General features: G+C 44.1%; 1 protein-coding gene across 4 annotated transcripts; it reads left to right on the top strand.

Annotated features, from left to right (window-relative positions):
* Positions 1 to 4,088: 4,088 nt before the first annotated feature.
* On the top strand, positions 4,089 to 17,104 carry LOC135555357 (uncharacterized). Of its 4 annotated transcripts, none has more exons than XM_064987708.1 (2): positions 4,089 to 4,159; positions 13,947 to 17,104. In XM_064987708.1, the coding sequence occupies exon 2, from the start codon at positions 13,966 to 13,968 to the stop codon at positions 15,583 to 15,585; it is 1,620 nt and encodes a 539-aa protein (XP_064843780.1). In that variant the 5' UTR covers positions 4,089 to 4,159; positions 13,947 to 13,965; the 3' UTR covers positions 15,586 to 17,104. The 4 variants fall into 4 exon arrangements, with proteins under 4 accessions (XP_064843780.1, XP_064843782.1, XP_064843779.1 ...); XM_064987710.1 differs by lacking the exon at positions 4,089 to 4,159 and adding an exon at positions 4,182 to 4,333; XM_064987707.1 differs by lacking the exon at positions 4,089 to 4,159 and adding an exon at positions 5,327 to 5,958.
* Positions 17,105 to 18,754: the final 1,650 nt, after the last annotated feature.

Here is an 18,754-nt window from a genome sequence, read left to right as displayed (position 1 = left end):
CACACACACACACACACACACCCTGCCCTGTGGGACTGACAGATGGAAAGGGGCAGAGGAACAGAACAGGGACAGAGGCTTGTGGAATTGGGCCTGTCCTTCCTTTGTGCAGTGGGTACGCTGTAAGTCTATCCTCTACTAATTGCCAGAGCGGTTCACATACAAAGTCTGCCTGTGAAACCCTATACTGCCGGGTGTCGTTCAGTGAGTAAAGTTTACAATGTGTAACAATGTTCCTCTGGCAGAAAGAGAGAGGGAGAAAAGACAGATGGATAAGGGGATGGAGAGAAAAGGCCGGAGATGTACGCATAACGGAGAAGTGGAGATGCATACGGGAGAGATAGAATCGAGGTACAAACATGAAGAGACATCATATTTTGCATTGATACCGTTATGAGTGAGAATCAACTGTCAACTACAGTATATACAGATCTAGGATCTTAATTTGATCCCTCTGTTGCAGGAGAACTTGTAGTGTATTTAAGGTTTAAAAAGGCTTCTGAAGTTCGTAAATGTCATACTTGATTTTGACTTAAGAAAAATATATTAACCCCTACAAAATGTACATTAATAATAATCCACATAATATTTCCCATTTCCTGTTGCTGCAGGATTATTTTCCTGCTGTGGCAAACTGTCTCAAATTAAGATCCTACATCTGTAGCGTGGGTTGCCAGATAATGTAATGCAGAGCCCCCTCTCCCCTCAGCTCTAGTTTCTCTCCCATTCAAACCTGTTTCTCATTAACGATTAAACTGAAGTTAGTCCTCTGTTCCCATAATTAAGACATTCCTTACATCCAACTCCTCTGATTTTTTAAAATTCCCCTAGCTCTCTCGCTCTCCCACACTTTCTCCCAAAGGTGAATATCACATACAGGATATAGACTTGAGGCTTTCTGTGTGTTCGTGTAGCTGTGTTAAATGTTTTTATGAGTGAGTATGTGTATAAATGTTTTTATGAGTTTGTGTGTGTGTGTGTGTGTGTGTGTGTGTGTGTGTGTGTGTGTGTGTGTGTGTGTGTGTGTGTGTGTGTGTGTGTGTGTGTGTGTGTGTGTGTGTGTGTGTGTGTGTGTGTGTGTGTGTGTGTTTCAGTGGCGGCTCCTCAGAGGAGAAAGGGGAGGACTCTGTGAATTTCATAAAAATGAAAATAGTGAAACATTAAGAAAGTTATCATTTTTAGATAAAACTATACTAAATATATTCACATGTTACCAAATAACTGATTAAAACACACTGTTTTGCATTGAAGGTCTGCGGTAGCCTTCTCACCCCCCTCCATAGACTTATGACTACTACTTATGACTACTAATTATGACTATTTCCGGAGGACATCATCCAACCTATCAGAGCTCTTGCAGCATGAACTGACATGTTGTCCATCCAAACAAAGGATCAGAGAAAGATCGCAGTGCACAAAATGTGATGAGTAGTTGACTCAAAGAGAGAGAAAGACAACAAATTAATTTATTCAACAATAAAGGAGAAAGAGCAGAGAGAAAGAGAGGGAGAAAATGTTTGTATTTTGTTGTATACATAGCGGAACTATATTAATGTAGCTAGCTGGCTAAGGCTATCCAACACGTTCAATTCAAGGTAAGCCACCGGTGTCATTTCTAAACTGATTGCTGTACACTACTGCATGATTGTACACATGGATTGGATTGATAGTAGCTATGTTGACTATGACAATAGCTAATATGGTGACAACTTTGTATGCTGTGTGCAGTGATTATGGTATGAAGGTTTGACTTGGAGAGGTTTTGTCCACAAGGGAAGGGAGAATGTGAGAAGAGGAGAGCACGTAGATGTGATGATGCTCTTTGTATGGTTGCTATGAAAGTGAACTGTGCGATCAGGGGTGTATTAATTCCGCCAATTCTGTTGCAAAACTTTTCTTAAACAGAAGCAAACGCAACAAAAAGGGGATGGACCTACCTGAATTTGTCCAATAGAAACTCTTGTTTTAGTTGCAAAACATTTGAAAACCATTTGGACTAATGACTACACTCTAGATCAGCTAAAGTGTGCAATATTGAATGTGTCACTGTCTGTCACCTTGATTACTCCAATTTGTCTCTTGACTTGTGCACCTACGTTAAACTTTAATTTGTAGGCTAGGATGTAGCAACCTCATGATGGGTATAGGACAAATGTCATTATCATGCAGTAGCCTACACCTATCACACTGAACCTTTTTTTAACCTTTATTTAACTAGGCAAGTCAGTTAAGAACAAATTCTTATTTTCAATGATGGCCTAACTGCCTGTTCAGGGGCAGAACGACAGATTTGTACCTTGTCAGCTCTGGGATTTGAACTTGCAACCTAGGCTACCCTGCCGCCCCGGAACTGGGTGAATGGAATAGGAATGACAGACAGACATTCAATATTCTGTAATAGAAATAAGGCCATGCTCATTAAAAAGAAGAAATCGTCCTCCCTAATGTTAAACGGCACCGACCACCACTAGTGTGTTAGTGTGTAGGCTATGTCTGGTCTGCTTTGGAACCCCATCACACAGCCTCTCTGACCCTCCCTTTCCTGTGAAATTCAATTTCAGGCTTGAGTGATTATTCCTCAGATATGTCTGCATTATGGTCGGATGTCTGTGTAGCAGAGCTCACTTACTGCTGGGGGGCGAGGTGAGATGCTCCCCCCTCCCTCCCTCTCTCCTCCCTACCTCCACCCAGACAGAGCCAGTCACACATTCATCATGAGATAGTATCCCCCATCACCTCAGTGAGCCGACCCTTTACCTCCGTGCCACAGAGGCAGGGTAGTAGCGTGGCCGGTGAGGGTGACTGGGGCGTTTCCAGGAGTTGCAGGCTAATTGGGTCAGATTGCGGTGAGTGGAGCATTACGCCTGAAATTGGAAACACATGTGGCCGCTTTTCGTACCCAAGTCTGAAAAAGAGGAGGAACGGGGGATGGTGAGGTTCATGAAGAGAGAGTTAGATGTAGTAAGAGAGTGAGAGTTGAGGAGAGAATGTGAATGAAGGAGAAAGGGGGAATAGTGAGATGTGAGGAGATAAAGTGGACACAGTGAGAGAGACATGATATGAAGGGAGAGAGACATGGAAAGAGAGAGGCAGAGAGACATTACAATATAGAGGGCGGGTTAGAGAGAGTAGGGGGAGAAGGAATGAGAGTTAATGAAAGATTGACACAGCCTGGGGGAAAGGGTGAGTTCAATAATTGAAGTTAAGTCTGACGCATCTGCCTTCATGCCCCTGGTCTCTGGTGGGGGCAATCAGACTGTATAACCTCCACCCTGACAGCTTGGCTATTTGCAATAATTGCCACAATTACACTGATATTTGGCTGGGGTGAAATTGACGGGATATTCATTGCTATAGTAATAAATCCATGTTTGATGACATTTTGTGTGAGGAAGAGAAAGATAGACTGATTGGTTGAATCTGAAACATTAGGGTTTATTTGGAATTAGATAGACACAGTCTAGGGGTGTGTGAACGTGTATCAGATGATGTTGGTGCATTTCCAGTTTAAAATGTTTCTGTGTTTTTTGAGGTTATTGGATTGGTGCAAATTGCAATAACATGATTGTATTGTTATGTTTGTTTGTTATTGATGCCAATTAGCTACATGTACACGAGATGAATGAAAGACCAATGGATCACGAGAGTCATTTATTTATTTATGACATTTCATGTGTCTGTGTGTGCATTTTAAAATGTGGCATTTATTTATGCAGCACAGTCTTTACATCTATTAGCAGAGAATGTTTGGATAATGTGATATGTGTTTCATGTGACAGAACAATGCTCCAGGTGAAAGGGTGTACTGATGTGGTTCTGGGAGAGAGAGAGGGGGAGAGAGAGAGAGAGAGGGAGAGAGAGAGAGAGAGAGAGAAAAATAACTTTTGTCCCTACATTTGTGTGTGTTGACCTTACTCTCACTGTCTTTGTTTGACTGTCATCTCTGTCAATACCTTGCTAACTCTCTCTCACTCTCCCTCTCTCACTGATTTAACCTCGGGCAGAAATATCTAAGTGTGCACAGAACAAGTTCAGACAAAAAAGCAGAGAGAGAATGGTGGGAGGGTTCCAAGGACTGCCAATGACTGCCACTTTTAGGGAGGAATGCCATGAGGGAGACACCGGGGAAGAAGAGCAAAGAGGGTGAGGATATGAAGAGGTAATAACATCCAAATCTTATTTCAGGGCTGCTCCTGTATGTGTGAGAGAGACTGAGTGTATTTGATGGAGTGTGTGCGGCTGTGTGCATGTGAGTGTTGGGAGGAAAACAGTAGCAGTCAGTCACAGAGTGCTATCTATCAACATCCCTTTAGGTCTGACTGTATTGACAGTGGTAAGTACCCCCATCTTTGAGTGAGTTCTGCATTTTAGCTAGTTCCACTATACACAACTGACCCGTTTAGCAGTTGGAGTTTGAAAAGTTCTTTTCATTCTCCCCCTCTTTCTCTGTCTCCTTTTCTGTCCCCATCTCTCCCATCCCAAAAGTCTTTCATGAGCAGTCTCACAGGGGCAGGGTTGTAACACAAGCCTCCTCTCTTTTGTCTCCATTCTTTTCCTTATCCTTTCATCTTTTTAAACATTCATGGAAAAAAGGTTTTAGAGAGATGGAAACCACTACCTTGGTAAAGAAAGAGTGTCTGAGAGACGCAGACACAGGGAAAAGGTAAAGCCTTCCTCTGCTCATCTACCAATTTATGGTTTCCTTTTCAACAGCAAACTTCAAGGTAGACTGACTCAGTGGACGAGCTGTTCTCTAAAGTTAAAAGAACATAGGCTACATACTCAGCTGGCGCGAAGACCCATCTAAACGAACTGTCTGTCATAACTCCACTGTCTTCACAGTAGCCTAGGTCTCAGCTCTCAGACATGGTTTCATCTTCACCAGTTTGTTGTCGAGTCGGCCAAACCTCAAACGTTGGCCTAAAGACCTACACAGTAACCTAGTATACTAGACATGTGGTCTGGTATATGTCAGCTATCTTCAAACAATCAGAAGATAGCTGTCCAAAGTCATCCAAACACCTCAAATTCTGATTAGGTACAGTATTTACAGGTAGGTTATGATGTGTTATATGTATTAGACAGTAGGTGAGTTATGAACCTTAACCCAGTTTAGCCTCATGATTTCCCAGGGAAAGGAAGGCTGAGGTAAAGGTAAATCATTGCTTAAATTATTATATTAAATCTATAATACTGTTTTTCTTTATCCCTAATAACCAGCAGTTAGGCTGTTTGGGGCTATACATTTTGTATTGAGAAAACTTGGCATTCGATATCCCTCTCACAGATGTTCCTCGTCCTGTTGTTTCTTCTGTGCTTTCTTTCCCCCTCTGTCCTTTACCCCTTTCAAAAAACTCGCTCGCCCCGTCTTGTCCTCCCTCTCCTCCGCTCCAAAAGCAACCAGAAGCTATTCGCGTTTAGGCTACAGGAGGAGTTTTTGAGAACTGGGAAGAATTTGACAAACTTTGTTGATCCCAACGTAGCCTAAACGGACCGCAGCGCTTCACTGCCAGTCGTTATAGGGACATCGATTAGTTTACTGTGTATGTCGACATCAATTTAAATAAATTACAGTTCCTCTTTTCATGGAATATGAAGAACAACGTCAGGAGGATGAGATCTTGACCGAATCATGCATAGATCTTTCTTTTTTCTTTTATCAAACATCGCGTTGTCTGTCTAGTTAGCGCGGTTAGGACGGAGCTGTTTTTGCATATTTATTTCTTCTTCCCGTCGTTTTTTAAAATGATTGTTGTTTGATTCAAACGGACATGGCTAACTGGTAGAATAAACATTTTTTTGTGACGTGGAAAGTAAATTTGAATTGAATATGAAAACGTAACTTTTCCATTTAAACCAATATTGAGTTTTACCACTTCGCCAACTCTCTCGGACCATTAGTCTATAACCAATGTGGTGTCAACTTGAAGGACGCGTGGTCCGGATCTCACCTAAACGGTACACATTTACTTGTCGTGTCCATTTTACAAACTGCAGTTCATGTATATGTTAATTTGTTTGCATATGTATTAACACGAGCTATGGACACTTTCGGTTAATACATCTACAGTTGGGTTTGCCACAGCGCATTTATTGGATAGCCTCATTTAAATCTCCTTCACTGTTTTTTTTTTCTTTCACAAGTATTCAGATATGATAACAGGCTACGGATATAACCTAATCCTAATCTGCAGGTGTATGCTAGAGATCACAGAAATTGACAGGTCATCAGGCCAATTGATCCATAATCTACTGAAATCTTGCCTATAGTCTACTTTGTGGCAATTTTTTGAGATTTAGGTTGTTGCTTACCTCGTGTTAAAAGTAATCAACGGCAATAAGTGCATGATGTCCCTGAAATATTAGACTACTATGACTATGTCATTATACCAGTAGCAGAGTGCATTAAAGCCACAATCCTGAGTATGTGTTTCAGCCAAACATCAGACCCTTGGTTTGGTAGGAAGCTGAGAGATGGGGTTTAGAAAATGTAACCACTCTCGTATTCATAGTGGGGCTTTGAATGCAAGTACTGACAATCTATTGCATGCATGATAGTTTAAAACATTTTGCAGCAATACATTGTTTGTTTACTGAAGTAAATAAGGCCTACAACCCTATATTTTGTGTTGTGATGCAGTAAGAAGACAGTTATATTAAAGTCATGAGGAATAATACATTATATACAAGAATCAATGGTTATATCATTAATTGAAATAAAAATAACCAAAGAACAGCAGAATTTGCCATGCAAACGTGGCCCTTGGCATGTAAATAATACAATGTGCACCACCTTCAGTTGGTTAAATGCTTAAGGAAAACGTTCTGGGTTTTTCAACGCCGATTAGGTAAGAACATGGTACCATATGGAATGTTTGCTTCATGGAGGCTCCCTTCTGGTAGACAGCTTAATTCACACTGCACTGCTGCTCTCCTTTCTTCCTATGGTCAGATTGACTGTCATTTATCCTTTGGGTCAGTGCCTGATTAGATTTGACAGGTCCTTGCATATTAATGTTTATGTTGTGTGTGTGTGCTTTTTTTGTGTGTGGGGTGTGTGTGTCCTAACAAAAAATGTATCAACCCCTACAAAAAAATGTCCATTATTTATAAACCACCTAATAATTCACATTTTGTGTTTCTACAGGATTATTTTCCTGCTATAGCAAACTGGCTCAAATTAAGATTGTGTGTGTGTGTGTGTGTGTGTGTGTGTGTGTGTGTGTGTGTGTGTGTGTGTGTGTGTGTGTGTGTGTGTGTGTGTGTGTGTGTGTGTGTGTGTGTGTGTGTAAATGTGAACTGAAAAAGCTGTACAGAGAGCCAAGGCCAGAGAGAGCCCAGTTAGACTAAAGCGTGGAATGACACAATCATAGAATCCTAATTAATGGGCTGTTTGCACAGAAGGACCGCAAACCACTGTTACGTGCTCAAAACTCATGAGCACAATTCTTTTACTCCGTCTCAGGCCATACAGAGACAGAGAAAAACAAAGACAAACAACCTGCTGTAGTGTTTCCTCTGCTCTAGGCACAGCAGGTGTCACAGGCGTGAAGTTGACCTCTGTCACAGTTAGGCTATGAAGAAGTCCACACATTGCATTGACTAATCTGATCTATGGACAGATGATTTCAGTACACACACACAGGTCCATAAGGTTATGTGTTGACTCCAAAGAGATATGATTATCCCGGCTGGTCTGGGCCTTGACATAATGAATCATCTCAGACGGACAAATGGACACCCGGCCCATTACCCACACATGAAGCAGATTAGTTGTTAACAGGATAATTGCACAGTAGCCACTGCCAGGTGTGGAGCCAGCTTAATGGAATTCTCTTCTCACTGTTTCCTAACAGAGCCTCCCAGACTAATTCTAGCTTCCCAGTCTCATTCCTCTCCATCCTTTCTCTCACTCCTCCTTCTCAGTCATTTCAGACCCACAATATACTTCTCAGGTAACCATCTAAAAGATCATTCAAACCAACAACCTTAAGGTACCTATCCCTAATCACCAGGTTTATTTGTGAGATTTAGGCCTAGCTGTGAGTTGTACGTGTGACTTTGTTGTAGCAGTGTTACTTTGTGTCTGTTTATTTGAAGATAATTTTAAAATGAGTATGTTTTTGAACTGTTGGGCAGTTTGGTTTTCTGTAGGAACTTGGAGGAGTGTTTTGGTTTGGGTTTAGAAGGTTTGTTTTGACAGGGTTTGGGGTTTGGATTGTTTGTTTGGATAATGTTTGGAGGTTTTGTAAATTAGTTGGGAAAGTCTTGTGTTTTCTTATAGTTTTGAATCTGTGGTTTTGGGATGTTTTTTCTATAGAACGAGTGTGTTCGTTTCGGGGATTGGGTTGTCTATTCATTTGTGAGATTGTTTGAGATTTGCTGGTTGGGACAGTGTTTGGGTCTTATCCAGACAGCTGAGGAGTGAGGAGGTCCTTGTCTGGCCATGCAGGGAGTGTAAATGGCGCGTGTCATTGTAGCAAATGGACCATGATGATGAAAAGCTGTGCCACAGAGTACACTGATATGGTCTCCAGTGCGTGTGTCTGCCTGCCTGTCTGGTGTGTGTTCTCAGAAAACCTTACAACCAGCTCTTCCACTAAACACACACACAGCCTTAAAAGGTTGTTTTTAAATACATGATCCCTATGTATAAAAATACATGGGGATCATAATGCCACTGATTGAATAATTGACTGTTGTTCACCTCTCTGTCTCTGTCTCTGTCTCTCTGTCTGTGTTGTCTGTTGCCACATGTCTGTTGTCTGTTGCCACATGGCACAGTGCATGTTCATCTATAATTGACAGTGCTCTTCTGCAGCTCACCATCTGTCTGGGCTGGAACTAACCAGAACCCAGAATGGCACTTCAGGACACTTTATCTGCATACAGCACACAGCGCACCTGTGTTTACGAACTTATGGATGGCCCTGTGCCAATAAGAGCAAACAGGTAAAGAGTCCCTTGATGTGATTTGTGTATCACCAGGGAACGAGGCCCACAGCATGCAAGCATAAATGCATGGCTGATGTGTCATCTAATGTCCCTGGTTCTTTTACTAATCACTACTGCATTGTGTCCCAGGTGTGGTCAGGTGTAGTGAATTTCCTGTAATTTCTCTTTCTCTCACTGTATCTTTCTTTCTCCCTCTCTGTCTAACTCTCTCAACCTCCTACCCCCCCTCCCTATCTATCCCCTCCCCCCTTCTCAGTCTCCCCCTTCCCCTTTCTCAGTCTGTTGTCTGGTCTGGGGACACCTGAAGATAGCAGTAAACCCACATCACAGACATTCTGAGCATTCTACTTTTTTAAACTCTTTCTAAATGTCCTCCCATTTTTCACACAACAACAGATAAATAGAAGTGACACATGACTCAGTCTTGGAAGTGGGTTCATATTTTTCTGGGTGGAGGCCATATGCTCTCCCAGAGGAATCCTCATAATCATGGTTGACTAGTCCTACATGATGTGTGACACCATCATGATATGCCACATATGTAGCAGGCCTCTTCAGACAAAACGCGAACCAGAGGAAGGCATGTGTTGCTGCTGTACTGATCAGTGTTTCCCTTATATTCCTTTAACAGTGGCGCATAGCCGCTGCTAAATTGTTGGCGCCAAGTTCAGAGTGACAAGTTATAACAAGTTACATATCTTCCTCAGATTCTCATCAGATCTTCCAAGAAACCTCCCAGGTAACTAGCTAGCTAGTTTGTAATCCTGGAAGTGCAGCCAACCATAGAGATAGTGCCCAAATCTAGTGCCCAAATTCCAGTTTGAGCATGGGCAGCGCCATTGAGGACTTTTACCATTTTGAAGTAGTCAACTGGGTGGGACTTCCTATGGGTTAAGGAAGGATCACATAATTCCATCCAGGTTATCAGGAGGGGGGGGGGGATCAGCCATAACTGCAGGTGACAGTAAATCACCAACCTTGGCTTCATACCTGTTCAAACAACACACTCCAGGTGTCAGTATGCACTTTTTCAGTTTGTTTACCAACTCAGAAGTAGTAGAAGGTGAAAATTAACTATTTCAAAATGGAGATGGCTTCAATGGTGCTGTCCATGCTCTTATAGACACCATAATGGGACAGATACAATGTTGAGTCCTCTAACTATCTCTATGAGCCATCCCTATTAATACAGATGTAGGATCTTAATTTGATCGCCCTGCAGGACATTTTAAAACATGTTGTGTATTTGAGGTTTGAAAGGGCTGCTGAAGTTTGTAATTTCCACTTTGAAATTTCAGACTGATTTTTCGTAAAGGGAAAATCATCAATCCCTAAAAAAATGTCCATGAATTATAATCCACATAATAATTTACATTTCCTGTTGCTGCAGGATAATTATAATCAACATAATAATTTACATTTCCTGTAGCTGCAGGATTATTTTTCTGCTGTAGCAAACTGGCTCAAATTAAGATCCTACATGTGTAGATGTATGTAATAATTATGACAGTAACTTTACGCTACCTAAATTATTTTTAGGGTTCATATAGAATTGGCTGGTGATGTCATTGAGGTCATGAGATAAAAGGAAACTGTCCTCGATTTTCAGAAGAGTTCTAAAGGAAGAGAACATAATTACATTTTGGAGTAGAATGTCCTTTCAAAAAATCCTTAATGTTACACTTTTACATGAAACTACATGAAAGTTGACATACTGATATGACATTGAAGCTCAGTCAATAGACTATTATTGTACTACCATATTATCTTGAAAGCGTATCAAGTTGAACATGATGGTCTGCTTTGCCCTCTGGTGGCAGGTGTGAGTGAGAGGACAGAGGATCGGGGAATTGGTTAAAACCAAATGTTATTGGTCAGATACACGTGTTTAGCAGATGTTATTGCGGGTGTAGCGAAATGCTTGTGTTTCTAGCTCCAACAGTGCAATAATATCTAACAAGTAATATCTAACATTTCCACAACAATACAAACAATACACACAAATCCAAAGTAAAGGAATGGAATTAAGAATATAGAAATATTTGGACAAGAAATGAGCAGCATAGACTAAGATACAGCAGAGTAGAATAGAATACAGTATATACATATGAGATGAGTAATGCAATATGTAAACATTATTAAAGTGATTAGTGTTCCCTTATTAAAGTGACCAGTGTTCCCTTATTAAAGTGGCCAGGGATTTCAAGTATATGTATATAGGGCAGCAGCCTCTAAGGTGCTACTGATGGCTACAGTATTTAACAGTCTGATGACCTTGAGATAGAAGCTGTTTTTCAGTCTCTCGGTCCCAGCTTTGATGCACCTGTACTGAGCTCGCCTTCTGGATGATAGGGGGGTGAACAGGCATTGGCTCGGGTGGTTGTTGTCTTTGATTATCATTTTTGGCCTTCTTGTGACATCTGGTGCTGTAGGGCAGGTAGTTTGCCCCTGGTGATGCGTTGGGCAGAACGTACCACCCTCTGAAGAGCTCTGCGGTTGTGTGCGCTGCAGTTGCCATACCAGGTGGTGATACAGCCCGACAGGATGCATCTGTAAAGGTTTGTGAGGGTTTTAGGTATCAAGTCAAATTTGTTCAGCCTCCTGAGGTTGAAGAGGCGCTGTTGTGCCTTCTTCACTACAATGTCTGTCTGGGTGGACCATTTCAGGTTGTCAGTGACGGGTATGCCGAGGAACTTGAAGCTTTCCACCTTCTCCACTGCGGTCCCGTCAATGTGGATAGGGGGGTGCTCCCGCTGCTGTTTCCTAAACTCCACAATCAGCTTTGTTTTGTTGACATTACGTGAGAGGTTATTTTCCTGGCAACACTCTTCCACTCTCCCTCACCTTCTCCCTTTAGACTGTCTCATCATCCCTTTAGGCTGTTTCATCATCCCTTTAGGCTGTCCAATCAGTCTGTGTCGTCTGCAAACTTGATGATTGAGTTGGAGGCGTGCGTGGCCACACAGTCATGTGTGAACATGGATTATAGGAGGGGGCTGTGCACACACGCTTGTGGGGCCCCTGTGTTGAGGATCAGCAAAGTGGAGGTGTTGTTTCCTACCTTCAAACCTGGGGGCCCCAAGCTTAATGATGAGCTTGGAGGGTACTATGATGTTGGATACTGAGCTATAGTCAATGAAAAGCATTCTTACGTAGGTATTCATCTTGTCCAGATGGGATAGGGCTGTGCGATGGCGATTGCATCGTCTGTGGATCTATTGGGGCGGTAAGCAAATTGAAGTGGGTCTAGGGTGTCAGGTAAGGTAGAGGTGATATGATCCTTCACTAGTCTCTCAAAGGACTTCATGATGACAGAAGTGAGTGCTACGGGGAGATAGTCATTTAGTTTAGTTACCTTTGCTTTCTTGGGTACAGGAACAATGGTGGACATCTTGAAGGAAGTGGGGACAGCCGACTGGGATAGGGAGAGTTTGAATATGTCCGTAAACACTCCAGCCAGCTGGTCTGCACATGCTCTGAGGACGCGGCTTGGGATGCGGTCTGGGCCGGCAGCCTTGCAAGGGTTAACACGCTTAAAAGTCTTACTCAAGTTGGCCACGGAGATGGAGAGCCCACAGTCCTTGGTAGCGGGCCACGTCGGTGGCACTGTGTTATCCTCAAATCGTGCGAAGAAGGTGTTTAGCTTCTCTGGAAGTACTAGGGAAGCGTTTAAAGGTTTATCTGGTATCACTCATCATTCATCATTGCGTTCAAAGGAGGTTGTGATGTAAACTTTCAGAGAATTGGCCAAGGGCCAGGATTTTCTGGAGCCTTTGAGAATAAAAACTGTTCTTCAAGTATTTCTGGTTTCACTTTTAAAATTTTCTAAGTTCAGCATCTGTCACAACAACAATTAAGTGATTAGTTCAGTTATTACTGTGAAATTCCTTATTTTCTGCCACAAGGCAAAACATTTATTGGATCAAAGCTTGCGTATTTACTCGTATGCACATGTATGTTTTTGCAAACTGATACGCACCAAACCAAATCTGTTTATAGAATTGACCACTTCGCACTCAACCATAGATTGTGCACAGAGGACCAACTGCAACTACAAACATTTGATGTTTTACGCACTTTAAAAGTTGAAAAAAGCCTTTTGAAACCCTACGGCCTCATTATGACTGCTTGAGTTGTAATTCATTTCCTTTGGCAGTGAGATTAATGAACCACAGTCGACACACATAGCAGGATTATAGAGGCTCCATTTGAAGGCCAACAACCTGGCAGCCAATCGGGCAGGCAACCGGGCAGCCAATCGGGCAGGCAACCGGGCAGGCAACCAGGCAGGCAGGGGATCTGTTCTGCTGCATGTCCATTGTCCCAGTCTCCTCACATGGATAAACTGAGCTTTCTGCAGTTTTCCCCATTTTCCATGAGTTCTGCTAAGATTATAAAGCTACTTCTAGAGTTAACAGTTAAGCTACAGGTTAGCACCAGTAAAAAGGCTTGTTTTACATTTACTGTATTGAATACTGTTTTAACCCCATTTCTCTTCTCTCCTCTTTCTCTCTCTCTCTCTCTCCATATCCGTCTCTCTCTCCTCTCTCCATATCCGTCTCTCTCTCCTCTCTCTCTCCCCATACCCGTCTCTCCTCTCTCTCTCTCCCCATACCCGTCTCTCCTCTCTCTCTCCATACCCGTCTCTCTCTCCTCTCTCTCTCTCTATCCCAATACCCGTCTCTCCTCTCTCTCTCTCACCCCATATCCGTCTCTCTCTCTCTCTCACCCCATACCCATCTCTCTCTCTCTCTCTCTCTCTCTATCACAATACCCGTCTCTCCTCTCTCTCTCTCTCACCCCATATCTGTCTCTCTCTACTCTCTCTCTCTATCCCAATACCTGTCTCTCTCTCTCTCTCTCTCACCCCATACCCATCTCTCTCTCCTCTCTCTCTCTCTATCCCAATACCCGTCTCTCCTCTCTCTCTCTCACCCCATACCCGTCTCTCCTCTTTCTCTCTCTCCCCATACCCGTCTCTCCATCCTCAGTTGATACGTGTTGGGAGTGATGCACTGGCTTCCCCTGGTTGCCATGGTGATCGCCTCGGCCCTGCCCTTCCCTCACAGCCCTGTGACCAGTACTGTTGCTGCGATGACGGAGCCCGGCAGTAGCCTGGACAACCACACAGAGGACATCGATGACTCTTCCAGTCGCTCCCCCGGATCTTACTCCACACGTCCAGCTCCTCAGGCCTCTGTGGACTACAACTCCCACAGTAATGCTTCACTGAAGAACTACAATGTGACTGCTGATTCTGTAAGAGCAGACAGTACAAAACGCCTCAGCGTGACGGGTGTCAAGAAAGACTACAATAACCCCTCCATAATTAAAGAGGAGGTGAAAACTTTGAAAGGGAAGCGAAAACAACAAAGTTATCTGTCAAAAAGCAATTTTCCTACAGAAAACACGAGCAGCGTTGGTTTAAATAAATATTCTAACACTGATGGAGGAAAACTCAGGAGCACCAATGGCAGCAGTCATCAGGACTACCCCTCCCAGGAGAACTATGTACTAGGGGACTATAAACCAGACAGCAGCAGAGCTGGTGATGACAGCAGCTTTAGAGACATGGCTCAGAAGGAAAACCATCATCACTCTCTAGACCCCAGGACCGATGAACAGGATCTCAGACCTCCCAACATGTATGTGGTGGAAACTTACAAACCTTCCACTAATGCTGGACACCACAGTAACACTGGGCCAGATCCCTCCAGTCAGAGGACCCCGCAGAGAGCAGAGGCTAGGACAGAGAGCAGTGATAACAGGGGAGAGGAGAGGAGGGAGGGTGGACCTGGGGCAGGGGCTGGGAAAGGTCTGGATCTGTCAGAGGAAGGAATGGAAGTAGGACTAGGGTTAGGGCTGGGTCAGGGGCTGGAAGGTGTAAAGGAGAAGCAAGAGCTGCTGTTTTTAGATGCACACCCGCGGGTCCTTTTCTCTTCCTCTCCTCCAAGGCACCCGCCCCTCCTCCTCATGCTGGAGTCAGGCATGTTGCCCATAGAAGGAGAGGACAAGGAGGAGGAGGACAAGGAGGAGGAGGAGGAAGTGTCGGACGCAGACGGACACATGGAGGGTCATGGGGACAGAGAGGTGGACAGGAGTGTGCCGCTGAGCTGGATGGACACTCTCAGGGGGGCCAGGGAGCCCCCTCTCCCCTCCCCCAGGCACAAGCGCTCGCACTTGTCCCACACCAGGCGGGGTGAGATGCCGGTGTGCGAGTCGGAGAGTGTGTGGGTAACGGACAAGACGACGGTCATCGACGATAGGGGTAAAACAGTCAACATCGTGCCAGAGATCAAGACAGTCAAGGGGGCGCTGAAGCAGTACTTCTATGAGACTCGCTGCCTCCAGGAGGGGCAGCAGAGGGGTGGTGGGCCGCAGCGGGAGGCGGGGGGGGCAGGGGCCTCGGCAGCAGGAACAGGGACAGGACCCGTAGGTGTGTCCGGGGCCAGCTGCCGGGGCGTGGACATCAGACAGTGGGTGAGTCAGTGTAAGGCCAAGGACACATATGTCCGAGCCCTCACTGTTGACAACAACGGTCTGCAGGGCTGGAGGTGGGTCCGCATCAACTCGTCCTGCGTGTGTGTCCTACTGTCCAGAGTAACCAGGAAAAACAGAGGAAGGGAGTGAGGGCAGGAGATGGGTCCGCATCAACTCGTCCTGCGTGTGTGTCCTACTGTCCAGAGTAACCAGGAAAAACAGAGGAAGGGAGTGAGGGCAGGAGATGGGTCCGCATCAACTCGTCCTGCGTGTGTGTCCTACTGTCCAGAGTAACCAGGAAAAACAGAGGAAGGGAGTGAGGGCAGGAGATGGGTCCGCATCAACTCGTCCTGCGTGTGTGTCCTACTGTCCAGAGTAACCAGGAAAAACAGAGGAAGGGAGTGTGGGCAGGAGATGGGTCCGCATCAACTCGTCCTGCGTGTGTGTCCTACTGTCCAGAGTAACCAGGAAAAACAGAGGAAGGGAGAGAGGGCAGGAGATGGAGGAAAGGTGGAGAGGATCATGTGGAAGAAATGTTAACACAGATGATGCTTGGGACATTGGATGTAATGTCAGTGAGACAGTAGGTGTTACTTTATAGGCCAGGGTGCCTCTTATCCAGAGCGACTTACATTGGTGCATTCTTCGTATGATAGCTGCACTCTTACAAAAAGGGTTCCAAAAGGGTTCTTCGGCTGTCCCCATAGGAGAACACTTTTTAGTTCTATGTAGAACCCTCTGTGGAAAGGGTTCTACCTGGAACCAAAATGGGTTCTTCAAAGGGTTCTCCAATGGGGACAGCCAAAGAACCCTTAGGTTCTAGATAGCACTTTCTTTAACGAGTGTAGGCGAGACAACCCCTCCACCCATCACGGGCTCAGTGAGAGTGACTACACAAAAACAATAAAACCTCAACAATACAACTTAGGGAAAACTTTCATATCAAAATAGCGATTTTAGAAAAGTACTGTTTGTTTCATAATTGTCTTCATGTCATACATGTTATTGCTGAGTAATACTGTATGTAACCATGAGTTTTAAATTAATATATTTCTTTATATATGTGTACAATATGTGATCAGTATGCTTTTATGTATGAAAGTATGTATATTTATAGCGAAAGGTATGTGGATTGATAGGTTTGTTGTTGCTACATGATTCCAGTCTCTGGCGTCTGGCCTCTGCTCTGAATGGGAGAGGAAGGGACTGGCAGCACCTAGTGATTTAGCCTGATACTGCTCAACATTCCATACTGAGCACTGACCATCCCCAGTCCTCCTTTGTGAAGTCTCACAGAGAACATTATCACTGACTGCTTTAATAGTAAGATAGAGAGGAGAATTGAGCCATGTATACTGTGAGCACAATGCTGGGTGTCATCATGATGCCCATACTGTTGTCATGAGAGCAACAGTCCATTTACAGTGTAGCCAGTCATATGTGATCAGAACATTTGAGTGACCAATAGAAACCATGCAGCAGTGTGACAACCACAGAAGCATTTTATCTCTATCTCTCCCTGTAGTTAGATCATTAGATGATTGAAGAATTCCATTCGCCTCAGTTTGCAGTTTGAACTCTGCACTCTATAGTATATGCAGTACAACATATTTATACATCTGGATTTTTGTAATACATGTATGTATATTGTAAAGGCCTGTTTCTTATTCCATAAGTAAAAGATAAACTATTATAACTTATTTTATCATGATTTTTATGCATAATGGTCTTTCCCGGCAAGTGTCAATGGTGTGATCTATCGGTGTGTGTTGTCTCTCTTTCTGTCGTATACACATACAGTATATACATGCTGAACATTCTTCTCACAAATACACAAACCACTGCCTCTCCTCCCCTTACACTCTCCTGTTGTCTACACACGTGCCAACCCCAGGTACACAAAGTGAGAACGCACACATTGGGATGTGTTGTACCACAAGTCCATTTATTTTGTCTTTTTATCACTATCATCTTCATTACTGTTTCATTTGCAGGTGTTATTTTCAATTTGTATTATCATCTTTGTCATTCATATTTTTTTTCCAATCATAACACAATTTGTTTTCAAAATGTACACATACAGTAGCATATTTTAATGACCATTTTTAATGTTTCATATTTACTTTTCAAATTAGGTCAAATTAAATTAGTAAGAATTAAGTATTAAATGAACATGTACATACAATTATTCAATACATACATACATAACGAAAATAAATATAGTTATCATAAAAACATAAAAATAAAAATACACACATTTTACAAATTGTTCCCCAGGCTTTCATCCTCATAGGTTAGATTTCTACAGATATACGTGTATCATCTTTACCCCCCAAAGTTGACTTCATTGTCATCTTAGTTGTTTGACATGCATCGTAACACAGAAGCTAAAGGTTTTTCTTGACTTCCAACAGTCTCTTCTCTCTTCCTGGATCTGCTTATCATCCTTCCTCTCTTGGTTTCTGTTATGACTTGCGTGCAGTAAATTAATCGTCTCCATCCTCTTTTCTTCTGGTCACTTTGACTGTTTTATCTCACCTTCGTCACACCTCCATCTTTCCCCTCGTCTTCCAGGGGCACCCAATGAACCTGAGCTGATGATGAGAGCTGTGAAGTCCACCACATCGAGAAAGCCATTACCCTGGGCTTTGTACTAGACCTGCAGTATGTAACCTGGCTTCAACAACATGTCCCCCCACTCTAATTTAACTGGCTTTAGTGGATACCTACAAATGACATCACAGCTGTATGGCCCCCATCCCATCTTATCCCCGCTGCTGTGGCCCCCAAATCCCATCGTACCCCCGCTGCTGTGGCCCCCAAATCCCATCGTACCCCCGCTGCTGTGGACCCCAAATCCCATCTTATCCTCGCTGCTGTGGACCCCCATCCCTTCAACCCCGCTGTTGTGGCCCCCCATCCCATTGTATCCCCGCTGCTGTGGCCCCCCATCCCATTGTATCCTCACTGCTGTGGCCCCCCATCCCATCGTATCCTCACTGCTGTGGCCCCCCATCCCATCGTATCCCCACTGCTGTGGCCCCCCATCCCATCATATCCTCACTGCTGTGGCCCCCCATCCCATCGTATCCCCGCTGCTGTGCCCCCCCATCCCATCGTATCCCCGCTGCTGTGGCCCCCCCATCCCATCGTATCTCCGCTGCTGTGGCCCCCCATCCCATCATATCCCCGCTGTTGTGGCCCCCCACCCTATCGTATCGTAGCTGCTGTGGCCCCACACCCTATCGTATCGTAGTTGCTGTGGCCCCCACCCTATCGTATCGTAGCTGCTGTGGCCCCCCACCCTATCGTATCGTAG

The sequence above is a fragment of the Oncorhynchus masou genome, chromosome 15 (genome assembly GCF_036934945.1).
Source record: "Oncorhynchus masou masou isolate Uvic2021 chromosome 15, UVic_Omas_1.1, whole genome shotgun sequence".
Classification (NCBI taxonomy): Eukaryota; Metazoa; Chordata; class Actinopteri; order Salmoniformes; family Salmonidae; genus Oncorhynchus; species Oncorhynchus masou.
This window is presented reverse-complemented; position numbering and strand designations above follow the sequence as displayed.